General features: G+C 40.6%; 2 protein-coding genes across 2 annotated transcripts; both read right to left on the reverse strand.

Moving 5' to 3' along the window:
* Positions 1–1,858: 1,858 nt before the first annotated feature.
* LOC139283413 (tripartite motif-containing protein 16-like protein) lies at positions 1,859–5,557 on the reverse strand. The gene is made up of 7 exons (XM_070903414.1): positions 5,214–5,557; positions 4,555–4,708; positions 4,217–4,450; positions 3,979–4,138; positions 3,802–3,891; positions 3,611–3,682; positions 1,859–2,933 (listed from the first exon to the last, which is right to left on the reverse strand). Exons 1-7 carry the CDS (start codon positions 5,555–5,557, stop codon positions 2,386–2,388), a joined length of 1,602 nt encoding a protein of 533 aa, XP_070759515.1. The 3' UTR covers positions 1,859–2,385.
* Positions 5,558–6,191: 634 nt separating this feature from the next.
* Positions 6,192–15,821, reverse strand: strip1 (striatin interacting protein 1). The gene is made up of 20 exons (XM_070902159.1): positions 15,708–15,821; positions 14,223–14,292; positions 14,058–14,132; positions 13,805–13,939; positions 13,543–13,663; positions 13,036–13,211; positions 12,813–12,940; positions 12,507–12,689; positions 11,609–11,829; positions 11,389–11,454; positions 11,206–11,269; positions 11,024–11,095; positions 10,559–10,633; positions 9,823–9,920; positions 9,186–9,312; positions 8,910–9,010; positions 8,733–8,799; positions 8,526–8,630; positions 8,221–8,425; positions 6,192–7,562 (listed from the first exon to the last, which is right to left on the reverse strand). Exons 1-20 carry the CDS (start codon positions 15,816–15,818, stop codon positions 7,315–7,317), a joined length of 2,448 nt encoding a protein of 815 aa, XP_070758260.1. The 5' UTR covers positions 15,819–15,821; the 3' UTR covers positions 6,192–7,314.
* Positions 15,822–15,870: the final 49 nt, after the last annotated feature.

Here is a 15,870-nt window from a genome sequence, read left to right on the forward strand (position 1 = left end):
ACTGAACATGAAGCAAATTTTCACCAATAACTTAAACACATTTGAACGTTGGAGTGTTTTTGCAGCTCAAATTTATTCCACAGTGTGTGTCGTATGTGTTTTTATGCCAGCTCAGACTTTGACTGAGTCTAACTAAAGTAGCCAACCGGGAACTTACCTGTGTCCCTTTTCCTCCAGTCTCAGTACTGGAGGTGGAGTGATACATCGAGTCATCTAGGTTTTTGGTGCACATTATTTGCTCAGGTGCACAAACACATGAGTGCACAGCAACTTTGAATTAACCTTCCAAACTCACCGTGATGAAGAGCTGAGCCTGACAATCTGAGTCTGTCCTCAAACAGCTGCTGTACAGAAGATAAACCCTTTCCAACCCTTTTCAAACAGCAAATTTGTCTCTTTATTTTTCATCCATTCAACAATGTCGTGTGTAAAGAACATTACTGTCTTGCAGGACGGCTAGTGTGGCTATAAACCTTAAGTCTTGTTGCATCTCTTGTCTTGTTTTAGTCTGTGTGAGTCGGGCACTTCCTGCTGAGAGTGCATCATGTAGAGATCTCTCCGTAGTCCAATTCTGTAAATAATCTTGTGTAATCAAACTATTCTGAAGATAGATTTTATCCATGTGAAGTATATTGATGTCTTAAAAAGTAACTGTTTTAGCAGTAAATGTAACAGGAAGTAATAATGAATGTGAATAATGCACTTTTTTTCACTAGGACTGCAAAAAAAAAGGTTAGCATTTGTTTTGTTGTCCTCATAGCAGTAAATTCAAGGTCTGTGTAAAAGCAATATCAAGTTATTAAACTGAAGAATAATTTAGGCTGAAAGAAGCGTGACACATTAATGTCAGTTAATAGCAATGATTAGGAACTGCCCCTCATAGCCAAAGGGATATTATGACTCCTCCTTACAAATGCTGGAGTGTGAGTGTGTATGTATACAATTTGTGTGCGTGTGTGTGTGTGTGTGTGAACTATATAGTATTCCTTCTTAGTACCTGTGGGTGCAGGGCCTTACTGAGCACACGTTTCAAGCACTGTCTGTACAGGAGACACGTTTAAAAAGGTCCCTTTACAGCTTCTCTCTCTCTTTCCTCAGTCATGTTATGATTGTATGATTCTGACAAAAATTATTGTACAAAAAATTGTGAACATCACCAAAAATATTAATAATAAAGAGTGGACAAGCTGCTGTTGGATTTCTGGATTTTTCTGTTTCACAATTGGGTCAAAAATCACCATTAAGTAAGTTTACATTGGAAATGTGGTGATGAAATAGCCAGGGAGGTATTTGTTTTGTTTTTTTATTCTCTCAAATGTGAGGCTGACTGGACAAAAGTGTTTTCTCTCTTCCAGCTTCTTGGAAGTTCTCACAGTGAAAGACATTTAGACGATTGCGATGAAATTTGTTCCAGATATCCCAGACGATTAATCCTACTGACTTTCCCTCCAGCGCCACCATGAGGTTGGCATTTGTGTTTTTTAGTGAAATGTCTAGACAACTGATTGTCATGAAATGTTGTACACACATTCATGTTCCCCTCATGATGAATTGTAATCTCTTAACTTTTCCTCTAGCGTCATCATCAGGTCAAAATATACTTGTAGGCTACTTTGCGTTTTGCACTAATTAGCACTAAACTACTGAACTAATTAGTTTAATTAAAACTAATTAGCCTTTGGCTCCCCATGTCAGCCTCTGTAGCGACTGCATGATCAATGGAGACTGGTTTGCTGACTCAAATATTTGTCTTTATTATTTTCAGAATAAAAACAGCTACTTCTCTGTGTGTAATAGTTGTACTGAGGTTTAATATATTGAAGTATTACAGTAACTTTCAAACAGCAGGCAGACTTATGACATGAAAATAATATTAATATGAGTTAGAACATTTTTAAAAAAGGTGTACAACATGTAAGAAAATCCTGTGTTATGTTGAATTAATTAATGTTCAGCTGACTTTGATTCATTAAGAACAAGTTGGTCCAGGCACCTGCAGAGGTCCTCGAGGTAATCCAAGAAGGCAAAAGTTCAGTTATTTCACAATAAACAAGCATAATGAGATTTTGTATGAGGCTGGTTATGTTGTTCAGTGGTTCCACTTTCCACCATATTTCTGTTCCTTCACCTAATTCAATCTAGTATACACAATTATACAATTTTGTCCCATTTCATAAATCAAACAACCTGCCAAGATGGGGCTCCAGAGGGGTCAAAGGGTTCTACTGTGTACTGCAGACTATTTTGGGGCTACTCTATATTGGGCAACCCCACATGTAGAACACAACCAAGCTTCAAATCAATCAAAAGACTGCAAATGAGGACATTCAGTCGAGGTCCTCAAGAGCTCTAATGCTAACTTTCCATTGCTGCCTCTCCGGTGGTTTACAGTCCATCCCGTCTCAAATCACAGATCCTGATGCAGCATTTCTCTTCGAGCCAGAAGCCAGGGTACAGCGGCTCCGTGAATTCAGCTTCCACCTTGTAAAGAAACTTCATACTGTCTGACACCTCGTAGAATGACAGAGTTCCCTCTTTGAACTTCAGATAAACGCCAATCCTGTGATGGCTGGGGAGTGTTGTGAGCTTGATGCTGTCAGCTCTGTGGCTCACAGAGTAGTTTCTGGAGCAATCAAGACTCCAGGACTTAGCATTGCCCCCAAAAGCTGACAGTGCAGTGCGGGATTTTCTATCTATTCCTTTGTAGGCGAGGGCAATCTCGGCCTTGCCTCCTTTCACCTCTATCTCATAGTAGCAGCGCTCGGCCTGCAGACCCTCCCTGCACAGCACCTGCCGTCGTTGGAGAAACCTCTCCGGGTAACGACTAGCTGGGCTCTTACACTGGTGAGGGCTCAGCTTCACCTCTCTGTCTCCGTCAGAAATAGCCAGGTTCTCATGAGCTGTGGCGGGGTCCAGGCTGAGGCCACATGCATCTGAGATAATGAGGAAAAAGATGTGAAGAGAAAATGAGCACTTTGAGAATACAGTTGTGGTTGGCTCGGTCTACATGCGGTGGTGGAAGAAGCATTCAGGTCCTTTAGATCAGTAAAAGTATCAATACAACAGTGTAAAAATACTCCTTTGCAAGTAAATGTCCTGCAAAGTATTATAATGTCAGCAAAATGTGCTACTGGTTCTGCAGTAAAATGTCCCCTGTGATTGATATATTATCTTATATGACATTATTACACTGTTAATACCGACGCAGCAGTCTGTAAGTAGCCTTTACTGTTGTAGCTGCTTGAGATGGAGCTAGTTTTAACTACTTAATAGACAGTTAGTGTTTCCCAACATGAGAGTATGAAGCTCCAACTGGACACAGCTTTTCTGTAAGGGATCACAAGCCAAAACGTTTGGGAACCACTGGTTTGATCTTTAACAATATGTTGTATTTTATAAGGTTTTCATGTGTTTTTTCAGGTCAAATCTTAAACTGAAAAGTAACAAGTAACTGCAGCTGTCAGATAAATGTAGTGAAGTAAAAAGTACAATATTTCCCTCTGAAATGTGCTTGAGTAAATGTACTTTACACACTTTACATTACTTCCCACCACTGTGAACATGTGAGGTTAACGTATGGTGCTGATAGTGCACGAGAGGATAAACTCACACTTCAGGAACTCTGCTCTGGTTTTAGGCTCCTCATTCAGTTCGATCACAGTGTCGTTAACTTCAGGGAGACCTACAAGACGGGCAAAGCGTCATGGTGGTAAAACTGTTTTAATCCACATGGGAGGTTGAAAACCTTCCTGTTAAATTAAAAGTAATAATCTTGTTAGCCTAGCAGTTTTAAGTACGAACCATGGGACTGTGAGGTAGTGGCTTCACATCTTTGCTGCGTGTCGTCCTCCTCCGTCTCTCCTCCTGATTCCTGCTGCTCTCCACTGTCAGCTATATTGAATAAATAGCAAATACATTTTTAAAAGAAAACTATGATTGAAGTCAAAAGATTAACACAATCAGAACAAAGACACATACCAGTTTGAGAAATTGAGGCAAATTCTTTGTCACAAAATTCCTCCAGTTGCCTCCCGAGCTGCTCAACAGCTCTCTTGGTGAACTCAAAGGGGAGGAGCGGGTCCTCTGAAACCTCGTGGAGATGGTCTTTTTCACAGAGACGCTGCAGTGAGGGCCATCGCTGTGAAGAGACAGAGAAATGGAGACATCATCTATTTGACAGATTCAGGTAAAGTTTCTAGCGATGCGATCACTGTACCTCCAAGAAATCTACATCGCTGTCAGTCTGTGCCAGACGCTCCAGCTCAGCATTCCTCTTCCTCATATCCTCCATCTTCACCTTCAGTGTCTGCAGGGAGATCTGAACCTGAGCCGCCGCCGCCTCCTCCTGAGCTCCGATCAGTTCCCTCACCGACAGGTAATGTCTCTGGAGGGAGTCAATGATGCCGACCAAGACGCTCTCACAGTAGTCTTGTGTTTTTCTCGCCTCCTCCTGTTTTAAACACAAGCGTATGTGTCTGTTGAATGTGCTCATTTGTTCTCTGGGATGTAGAGAGCATACAGCATGAGGACACTTTGGTCACATGTTCTCCTCACCTGGATCTGTTCCAGAGTCTTCCCCAAGTTCCTCCTCTTCTGTTCTTGCTCCTGGAGAATCTGCTTGGATTTCACCAGCATGTTCTTCAGCTCCTCCTTCAGTGTGTGTTGGATAGAAATGCACATTATTTGTTTAGTTTTGTGACATTGGGAACTTTTAAAAACAGGTCATGTCTATGTGACCTGGTCACAGTTTGTCTGAGCATATATTTTGGAAAGCAACTGCTTCTTTTGTGGGAAAAATTTGATCCATTCACATTTTTTTGTCTGCAAACTGGCCATGTAGGTGCAGAGGTAACTGTCGCTAATTTCCCAAGTGTGTAAGAAAGGTAAGTGAGTTGGAAGTCCAACACTGAATCGAAATATATAATTGAACTGCCGTGACTCAGATCATTCACACGCAGCTCAAAGGCTGGCATCCCTGACTGATCACACAGTGAAACTTGGCTCCTGGATCAAATCACAAAGGCTTTCCAAAAGCTTGTTCATGGGTACAACTAACAATAAAAAAAACAGTTTTCTTCACTCCTATGCTCCCATATGTAACAGGTCTATAGCTGGTAAAGTCTCCTTGCTGGGTTACTACAGAAATTGTAGTATTCTTTGTGTTTCTGTTTGTTTTACGTACCTCTTTCCACAATCTTTCCCCACTCACCGACTGGAGGGAGCTGCTGTGCCTCCAACACAAATCCCTCTTCGGGGCCTGCATGGACTCTCCAGAGTGGTGCCGCTTCCTCTTCTCACTGCCGGCGTCACACCTCTCTGCGTCCCTCACCAAGTCAGCTAGAGTTGTGTCTTTGATTAGCTGAGGCCTTGTGGGAAACTTATGACCACACTCAGGACAGCTGTAGGGACAGTTGCTCCTCTCGTCATGATTCAAGCGGCCCTGGATGCACTGCATGCAGAAGCTGTGCCCGCAGAGAAGAGTCGCAGGATTCCTGAGAACCTGACAGCAGATCCGGCAGCAGAGGCGGTTCATCCTCACAGAGATAGGTTCTGCCATGTCTCTGTGAAAGAAAGGAAAGCTGTCTCAAGTTTAGTTTCATTTCCCTCTCGAGTGATTCAGAAGCCTTGTAATGTTTTGATGGTTGCCTGGTGTCAGAGTGGAGGTGGGGAGGGACGAAATGATTTGAATCAATTCCAAAAGGGAGGGACAAAGAAAGGGAAAGGGTGTGGTGTGGGAGTGCGGAGACATATTGTTCCATGTTGATTTCTGCAGCTTTTCTTGTTTGATGAGGCACATCATCCTCAGTTAACAAAAATCACAAGAGGTTTTTATGCATAGAATTTGTACATACCTCAAATACTACCCTTTTTCGTATTATCGGTGTTCACAGCATCACAAACCGTCAAGTAATAGAAGTTAGCATTAAATGCTTTGTGAGATCTTGTTTACGTGTTTTTCCAAGTCCAGATTACACAAGATATTTCACTGTTTCACCCCTGTGTGGCAGGTGCTAAATTGCTGCTCTCTCACACAGATTGTGGTCAGACATTTTAGTCCGATATTCTTAGGATGTTTGGCAAAGACATTAAGCCTGTTCCTGGCTGTTCAGACTCTATGTCACTACCATCTACCTACCACATCAAATAAAGGCAAAAGATGCCAAAAGAATAATCAAAAAATAAATGCAACATGAATGACAGTATAATTTTATTACAGTATTTGAGTCAACGTAAAACAAATACAAAGCCATGATAAATAAGTTTCACAATTTACATGTATTCTCATTTCCTTAAGCTTTATAATAAAACAAAGTAGAAAAATGGTTCCGTAACTGGCAACAGAGTTATCCCATTTAGTTCAAAACAGCTGTCTGATGAGTGAAGCTCAGAAACCAGATCTCAAACCAGAAACTTAAATGTTTATCTTTCCTTTCACACAATCAAATTATGTGAACTCATGCAACCAGTTTTTTCCACATAACAAAGCAAATTAAGAGACTAATCCGTTTCTTTAGGTTAAGAAAAAAGCAAGGCTGTATTTCTCATTCAGCCCGGTGGTCAGGTAAGGTCTGAATGGTCGCCTCCATGGTCCCAAACAAAAGGTGTGGCAGCGCTCAGGTGAGACACTCTGAATAACCTCAAATCATTTGCACATGCAGTGGAACAACAAAGGGTAAGTGAGGTAAACAGAAGTTTATCCCCTTCACGTAATAACTGTTAAAAAGTAATACATGTTTTTATTTGTACATACGGAAATCATGACTAAAAGGCCCCATCCCCTTCATCTCTCTGAATAAGATGATGTGTACCCGCAAATATTATATCTATCAACATCTTACATGTGCTGAGCGCTGCCTCAATAAAGCGCACACATCTCTGTTTGAGTCGTAACAGTTAATACATACAATTTACTCCAAATAAATGTCTTTAAAATTAAGAATGAACATACTGTCATGTAGTGCTTCAAGGTCAAACTTTCGGAGGCCCACCAAGCAAATACCTGTATATGTAAAGTAGAGGTTGGGTTTAAGATTATGCACTGAACTCATTTTCAGCTACTTCATTAAAAAACTGTGGGTGGCATTAGTGTGGGAAAAGTCTCAATAGTTCACCACGTAAAAGCAGATGATTGAAGGTCTAGCTGGGTGACTTTTGAGAATGAAATCCATCCGTCACCTTCGGTCTGTGCAGAAGACGTAAAATAACGCTGAGATCAGTGATCGATCAGTGAGAGGTGGTGGTTTGTCTGAACTCCTGATTGAAACTTCTTCACGTTTTTAAAAAAGTGTGAGGATGTTGACAGTTGTTTAATTCTCACTGTAGCAGTTCTTCCCAGGAAATAGGTTTGGAGAAGACCTCGCGCTCCAGCCAAAGGTCATAGTTCATTTGGAAGTCCTCGGGCAGGTCCACCCGCTGTCCCAGAACACTTTGCAGACAGTTGTCCACAGGAAGGAAGTCCGGGTTGCTGTGGCTCTTGTCGTAGCGGCGGCTGTTGAAGCGCTCGATGTTAGCCCGCAGAGCACACTCCTCGGCCTGGAAGTCCCAGGGACGAGCGTCCAGATCTGATCCGGGAAAACAAACAGCAGTTCAGATTTGGTGCACTTTGGTCTCCTCTGAGTGGAAATACAGTGAGTGTCCTAATAATTCTTGATTTGGAATGCGGCTCCAACTAATGATTATTTTCTCTACAGTGTAATCTGATGTTTATCTTCTCAATTGTTTGGTCTATAAAATGTTAGAAAATGATGAAAAATGGCATCATAATTTTCAAAAACACAAACAAATATATTCAAACAGCATGTTTTCTCTGACTGACAGTCCAAAGCCCAAAGATCTCACTATCATACAAGACAAAGAAAACCAGCAAATACTTCCATTTAAGAAACTGGAACCTGTCAATTTTCTGGCATCTTTGTTTTAGAAGAAAAACGATCATTTGATTATCAGAGTAGTTGCCAATACATTTTCTGTCAGTCGACTAATCGAAGAATCTGCTAAACGTGTCAGCTCTAATTAAGACCAAATACACTTCACAGCAATCGACTGGAAAAGTACTGCAAATCAATAATATACAAACACTAAAATGCAATGAAAATAAGACTTACCACAGTTTAAACTAGTTCAGCTTGTATTTTATTCTACTTCTTCTATCACCATTGCATGTACACACAGTGGCTGTTACACTATCAGAGGGGATGCATTGTCTGGGTCTCCACTCACCGTTTCCGTAGGCCCAGTCGTCGTTGAGCCGATGTCGGACCTTCTGGTAGATGGCAGACATGGTCTTCATGTTGCTCTTCCTCCACTGGCGTCCCAGGTATTTGGTCTGCACTTTTAGCAGCTTGAGGACGTAAAGCTGCATCATGGCCTGCTTGACCTTCAGCGCCCTCTTCAGGATGGGAGCGGACTTAAACACCACCAGCATCTGGGAGGGAAGCGATCGTGTTGAGGGCTCAGACATTATATTTTTAATTTGTGAAAACATGTTATGATCTGTCATGGTAAATGATGAGGATTGCTCTCACCATTGTTCTGGAGTGCTTCCACTTGGTCAGTTTGTTGAGGATCCTCAGTAGGTTAATACAGGAGAACAGATTCCTCCAGCAAAACTGATTGTTGTCTCCTGCTTCCTGTAAATTAAAAATGACTTCAATGCTATGTTTGACATCAGCGGTCAAAGCAACGCTCTGCTTAATCTGATGGCGACGACTATAAAACAACAGAAAACTTACCAAACTCTCTGCAGTCAACTCCGGGAGCTCATGCACCACACAATGAGGAAAGTCAAGAACTGAAATGCTATTAGGGGAAGACAATTGAGAGAAAGTGAATTAAAGCTAACAGTTCACAGACTAATTATTGTAAATGGAAGTCATGATTTTAGTTATTTACAGGGGCCCTGAACGTACCTGTTTTTAGCTGTGATGTAAGACATGATGTTCTGGTTGAAGAACTTCAGAATGAGGGGGATGCAGTTTGCAAACACCAGATGTTGAGCCATGTACTCAAACTGAGAGATAAGCACACAAAGGCACGTTCAGCTAAGGACATTCAGCTATTTCCTTATGTCGAAGTGAAATAAACAAGAATGAGATCTAGGGTTGATTTAATATTTTAAATATATTTCTTCTAAATATTTACAGAAATATCTAATACAGTGACACGTAAGTGTGTGACGTCCATACCTGGTAGATGTGGTTAAGTTTGAAGTGTTTCAGGAGCAACAGCAGGATGGCAGAGATGGCCTTCACGATGATCTCTTTGTGTCGATTGACATCAACGCCGAGTTTCATACTTTGCAGTACTGTGGTCCTGCAGTCAGACATAACACATCAACCACCTATTCAAGTTTACCTATGATCTACAAAGTCAGTCTACAACCTTTCATTTCTATTTTGTTCAAATTTAGTTTCAAATCTTTTAAAGCCTGCCAGTCAGACTGCTATACACTCTTCAGAATCAGAATCACAAATACTTTATTGATCCCCGGGGGGAAATTATACATTGATTTTACTCTTGAATTATTCCTTGATGTGGTTACATGCCCCATACTGTGAAAATGCCCTGACAGTCACTCCTGCTGCATTTTAAGCTATAACAAAAAAGAATCACCAGAGCTCTTTGTAAACAATCCGCCAGTAAAACTATCTGTATATCTACATTCAGAAGTAAAGCAGATACCAGTAATTCTTGTTCACTTATAAATCTAATTGTAAAAGTTGTTACTAAAGTTAGGATATTTCCTGGTTCAGAACATAATGTGGCTCTGGAGAAAGAACCGGCAGAGCTGTTAAAGCCTTTTAGAGGCTCTTCATCACTTACGGCATCTCCTCCGGCAGCACGTCTGCCAGGATGTTGATGGAGTCCGTCTTGGCTTTGGAAGTCGGAGCTGCTGCGAGGAGGATCTTCAGCAGAGCAATCTGACATTGAGAGAGAAATACCATGAAGTCAGTCTGACACAGAGGCTCACGCCGCTTCTGATTAGCAGTCAGGTGAACGGTGATGTTTGATATTTATGCTATAAAACACAGATAGAGTAATTATATTGTGCCAGGGCTTTAAATCTAATGCCCATATTGTCTTATTGCTTTAATGCTACAACATTTTGTCATTTGCGTTGTTTTTATGGAAATGCTACCTGTGTGAATGGCCATATGGTGACAACTCAAAAAAGGTGACAATATTTCTAAGTTTTACAATTCAATGTCAAAATGCACGATTGTTTGGTTATGTCAAATTTAACTGCCAATGCCACAAAGGGTTCCTTCAGTGCGTTATCTTTATCTTAATTGGCCTAAATACAAGGAACTGACACACACTGAAATATGCTATAACCCAGTCTTTTCTATGCAGGATGATTACCTACAAAACTATTCGGTACATGGTAGAGTTTTTACTTTTATGCTAAATCAATTCACACACATTCAGACATTTAGCCATATCAACCATATGAAAGCGTAAATAATAAATACTGTGTCAAGTAAATTGTATCATGAGTCATGAGATATGATCCACAGTGTAAACTGTCTCGAACTACTCAACCCCAAACAGCACTAACCATGTACTGAGGCAAGATGGGCAGAATTCCCTGATAGAGCAGCTCAGTGGAGGACATCTCCACCTCCTCTTCACCCTGATGACGAGGAGGGAGAAAACACGAAACACGAAATAACGTTAGCATGACTCCTCGAGACCTATGGTCTTGCAGATAAAGGGTCTTAAAACTTCTGCTACCCTGTAATATGTGATGTCAGTGCATAATATACTGCCTGACAGCGAGAATATAACATTTTATATTCTTTGTTACTTGGGCAGGTCCAGCCTGTTTACCTGTGGGAGTTAACAAATAAAACGGCTGTTTTGTCTCTACAGGGATGGCATCATCTTTGGATATAACAATAACAATAATAATAATAATAATAATAATAATAATAATATTGTTATTATTATTATTATTATTCTGTTCAGTTCAACAGGTTACATGTGTGAATTATTAACATGAAAGGTTTTTGTTTCCACTTACCCCAGACAGAGGGCTCTTTTGAAACTCCTCCTCCTTTGCAATCTGTATCTCAGCTATGGAGACGTACTTGTGCTGAAAAAAAGATGAAAACTTGATATGTGAAAATCAGCAGCACTATTGCTATTTAGAATTCTTAATATACTCTAGTTAAAAACTAGATTTAATGAATGGCAACAGAATACCTGCTTTAACGTCCTTATGCTCTCATGAATTGGCCTGGGCAAGCCAACAACTGTGTCTGTATCACTGCAAGATGTGCACAAGAATAACCACGCTTTAAAGCATTATTTCAGCACATAATGTTATAGTGTACAAAAGTAGTCTCAAGTTAATTTTTCTTTAAAGCCTCCGAGGAGAAAACTTACTTTCCAAGTGTGTAACCAATAAATTTACTTCTACTTGATTCCAGGAAATTTTCAATGTCCTTTTCCCTGTTGGATCAAAAGCAATAATGTCAAAACGAAACACTCCTGAATCTGATATGTTTCTTTCTTCTTTCATGTATATGAGGAAGGAATCAATGAATTAGCTTTCCTTACAGGTAAATAAGATATTCTGTCTCCTAACTGTCAGACTGAACAGTACCTGACTTTAGGAGCCCACGGCAGTCCTTTGGGGAAGGACACCCTCTCTGACGGAGGGTGAGGGATAGGCGGAGGCATCACCTCATCCCGCTCTAGAGGGAAAGTCTCCGCCTCCATAGAGTTGTCGTTGTCATCGTTGTCGTCCTCATCCTCACGAGAGTCATCGGCCTTATAAGGATCCTTTTCGTTGAATGCGTCGAGGTTGTCTTGTTTGATCAACGCCTGTGTGAGAAATGAGGAAACAGTGAAGATATTGACACGATGTCAGTGGAGCAGAACTGTGACGAGGCAACAGGTAGAAAATATAACAGCACACTGTATCCAGGCCTAAATGACCCAATAAGACGAGTCATTCCACTAAAAAACATAATCACTCACACCAGGTAAGATGTGCATGATGTACAGATAAAAAAATCAAAATTTGACTGTGACTGTATTGAGGTTAGCATTCACATGTCCAATATTTAATCAGTATTATCCTGACTGGGTTAATAATGATACACTAAATTAAATATAATCGAGCATCAAACGGTTCAACTGACACTCAGAATAAACAGACTTAATAGACTATATATACATAGTTAATGTATATATTTTTTACTTTTATTTTTCATTTATATATTGTAAATGTGTGTATTTTTTTATTTCTTATTCTTTATATCTTATTTTTGTACATACTCTCATTTCTAAATTCATGCTAATTTATACTCTTGAATGAGAGCACCAGTACTGTATAATTTCCCCCCAGGGATCAATAAAGTATTTCTGATTCTGATTCTGAGCATCACTGGCAGACAGGGGTCGAGCTGTAATTAAAGAAATTCTACATGTTTCACTTGTAGTTAGCTTTAACCCACAATATGTTTGGTTTGAGAGCAGGGAGCTGCAGTAATATCTACCTTGTGTTCTCGGCGCGCCCGTTTCTGCTGCTGCTCTATGAGGTCAGACGCAGACGCAGGAGGAGAAGCAGCCCTCATGCTGCGAATGACTCGAATGCTGTCCTCCGGGAGAGGGGGGAGACTCAGCTCCTCACGCTTATGAACCTTTATGCCTTGGAGCTGCTCGAACCCTCCCAGTGTGAACTGAAACAGAAGAGAGGATTTTAATATGTGGATTTTAATGCGTCTCTTAACTTCAGATGTGGGAGCATTCAACGTCAGAGCTCGAGTTAACAGTCATGAATGGCAGATGTTTCTGTCTCTCACCAGTATACTCTTCCACAACAGCAATAACACCTTCTTCATTGGGAAGTGAGGGGCATGGCCGCTGCAGAACTTGGTAACCATACCGAAGAGCATGACAGAAATGGGCTCGTTGTTGAACAGAGGAGATCCTGGATTAGAGAGGTGCAGTGGAAACAGTTTACCCAGCAAGCTTTTTGGTTATATCCATGACATAACTGCAGCTTTTGACACTGATGAAATGTACCCAGTTCTGCTCTGAAGGTTTCCCTGATGACTTTCCACTCAGGCTTGTCGGCTGGGTCATCCTGTTGTATCGTTTCCACCATCAGGTACATTATGTTAAGCAGCACTCTGAGATCTGTGCTGTCAGCGAGGGAGATGGCTGGTTTTCTGACAGCACTACTACAGGCAGCGCTGTTACTGAGAGGGAGAATATAAATGTTGGACACGGTTCTCCAGACAGAAAATGTTACAACAGAAAATGCTTTAACTTGTAGCCTTGCAAAGCCAACATGTTTGTTTTGCACACTGTGGTCTGGCAACGCTATAGCTGATTTTTCTTGTCGGCTACATTTTTGGTGATTGGATCATCCTTTCGCCAATCGGTGAAATCAAATACGGCTCTGAATTCATTTCAAAATAGGGTGTCATCACTTTTGAATGTCAGCTGATTTTATAACATCTGGTAGCAAAAAAACAGGCGTAAGCGATTTAGGCTTCTGCATGGCTATAAAACTGATGGAGAACGTACTCAATCTCCATGTTGAGCAGTTCCACCAGAGCGGAAAAGGTCCCCACATCCAGCAGCAGAAAGATGTTGTATCTCATCCAGTACTGCACCTCAGCCTCTGAGCTGCACTCTGCAAAGGTTCCTAGAGAGAAACAAAATGTACCGCTGTGACATACAGAGAGAATACCAAAAATAGCCTCCTTGATCAATGCCTCTCAAGGCAGGTTTTCACTCTCTTCGAGATCAATTCGTGCTAAACAAGTTGTAAGTGATGTGGACTGACCCTGAGCCATGTAAAGAATAGCTCTGGCAACTTTCAGCCTCTTCTCCCGGGCTATCACCTCCAGACTGTCCAGCAGGCGCATGGCGTGAGCTCTGTGCTGAGCTGCATCAAGCTCTGTCCACTTCTTATCAGAAACTAAGACACAGAAGAGGTGGAGAAAATAAACTCAATATCTACACCTTCTTCATCTTACATGTAATTTTTTTTATCATTAATTCATTAGGATTTGGTGTGTGTGAGTTTAACTACATACCATGTGTTTTGAATTCCACCTCAAAGCACGTCCTGTTGAGAGCAAACTCTGGTCCTTCAGTATAACTATACAGCTCTGAAACATACATAAAGAATATATAAATAATCGGAACAAACTTTATGTTGCAAACTCTGAAAGAATTAAGTTCATGATGACCAGATGCACCTGACAGCTCTGCAGCCCACTTGTCTGTATCAGCATATTCAAACTCCAGGTCTGGAGACTCAGACAGCCCCTGTGCAACACACATAACACATGTTATGCCCTTATGAAAAATAAGAAATTATTACTTCAGAGTAATAATAATGGCTATATGAGAGTGAATTGCGGAGGATCCCAAAACATTTTTTTGGTTTTAGAGAATGTGGCACATTTCTATGAATCTATGATATGCATTCACTGACAACAGGGAACCACCTATAAGTAGTTCAGAATGATGGGACACAATACTATATAAATTATTGTAACAGAGCATTGATGGGAAGTAAGTAACTACAGTTACTCTAGCACCATACAGAAGTACAATTTTGAGATACATGTATTTCAGTTTTGGTCACTTTATACTTCTACTTCATCACATTTCAGAGGGAAATGTTGTACTTTTTATTACACTACATTTATTTACCAGTTATAGCTACTCACTAGCAGCAAAGTCTGCTAAAGTCTTCATTATTTGCAAATCTATGAGCCCTCCACATCTAACTTGACACGTCACATTAACGCAAATCTTTGGATTATTTTGCACATTACACACATCGTTTAAACTGTGAACATTTGTCTTATTTCCTTTGTCAATATTTTGAAGATTACTTCCTTTTCATTTTAAATACTGTACAACTCTTTTAATTTTAATATTTCATCTATATATATCTATATCTATATATATTTGTAAGAAAGTTTGTCGTTCGCAAGAACATATTGTTGATCATGCATCAGTTTATACCCTATATTATATACGTTATGTAGAAATTCTTCTGAATCACATTTGGTGTCACAATGGTTTTAGCTGGAATTCCAATGTCTTGTTTGTGTGTATTGTCTGATTATTCAAAAGCTTACAAGTGGCCAAACCTCCCCATTCACTGTTTAAAAAAACATGAATCATGAAGTGATTTTCTTGCATATGAATTTATCAGAAAGCTACTACTGTCATGCTAGAAAAGCACTGACTCACTTATCTTTCTTTATAGGTGTATGGGGGCTCCATGGTATACATATATAATGAAATGACATTAAAACACCAGGCCAACGCATTAATAAGAAAAGGTCTGTTTGCAAACAGGACTTGGGAGATTCCACTTTCAACAGGTCGCCTCTGGTTTCGTGACAGACAGTTCAGTCTGGCCTGTGACTAGCTAACATCAGCTAGCTAGCAACTGCTGAGCTACACCGTTGTTCAACATGACATAAGTTAACACTGGACTAGAAATGAATCACTGCACAACTATACATTACTTCAACACTTTCAAGAACCTCAGTTTCTGCTGTTAGTTTACGTCGCCGAGTCATGTTAGAAATAATAGTTATGCTACACTAACAGTTAGCCTGACAGAGCTAGCTAACGTTATGTGTTACAGTAGGAGCAGAAAAGGCCTCGCCTGTTTATGGAAACTCAAGCGGAAAATTAATAACAAACGTCTGCTCACGTACCTCTGAATCCTTTCTTGGGTTGCGGGTAAACTCGCCCCTGCTTTTGTTCGGTACCATAGCTCTCTGTTTATTGTTTACAGGAAGCCCACCACTGTTCCCACCGGCGTCCATTATATTTTTGGGCGCAGTGTCGTCTCGCGAGACGAGTTGATCTGCGAGAGTC

This window comes from Enoplosus armatus, chromosome 3 (genome assembly GCF_043641665.1).
Source record: "Enoplosus armatus isolate fEnoArm2 chromosome 3, fEnoArm2.hap1, whole genome shotgun sequence".
In the NCBI taxonomy this organism is placed as follows: Eukaryota; Metazoa; Chordata; class Actinopteri; order Centrarchiformes; family Enoplosidae; genus Enoplosus; species Enoplosus armatus.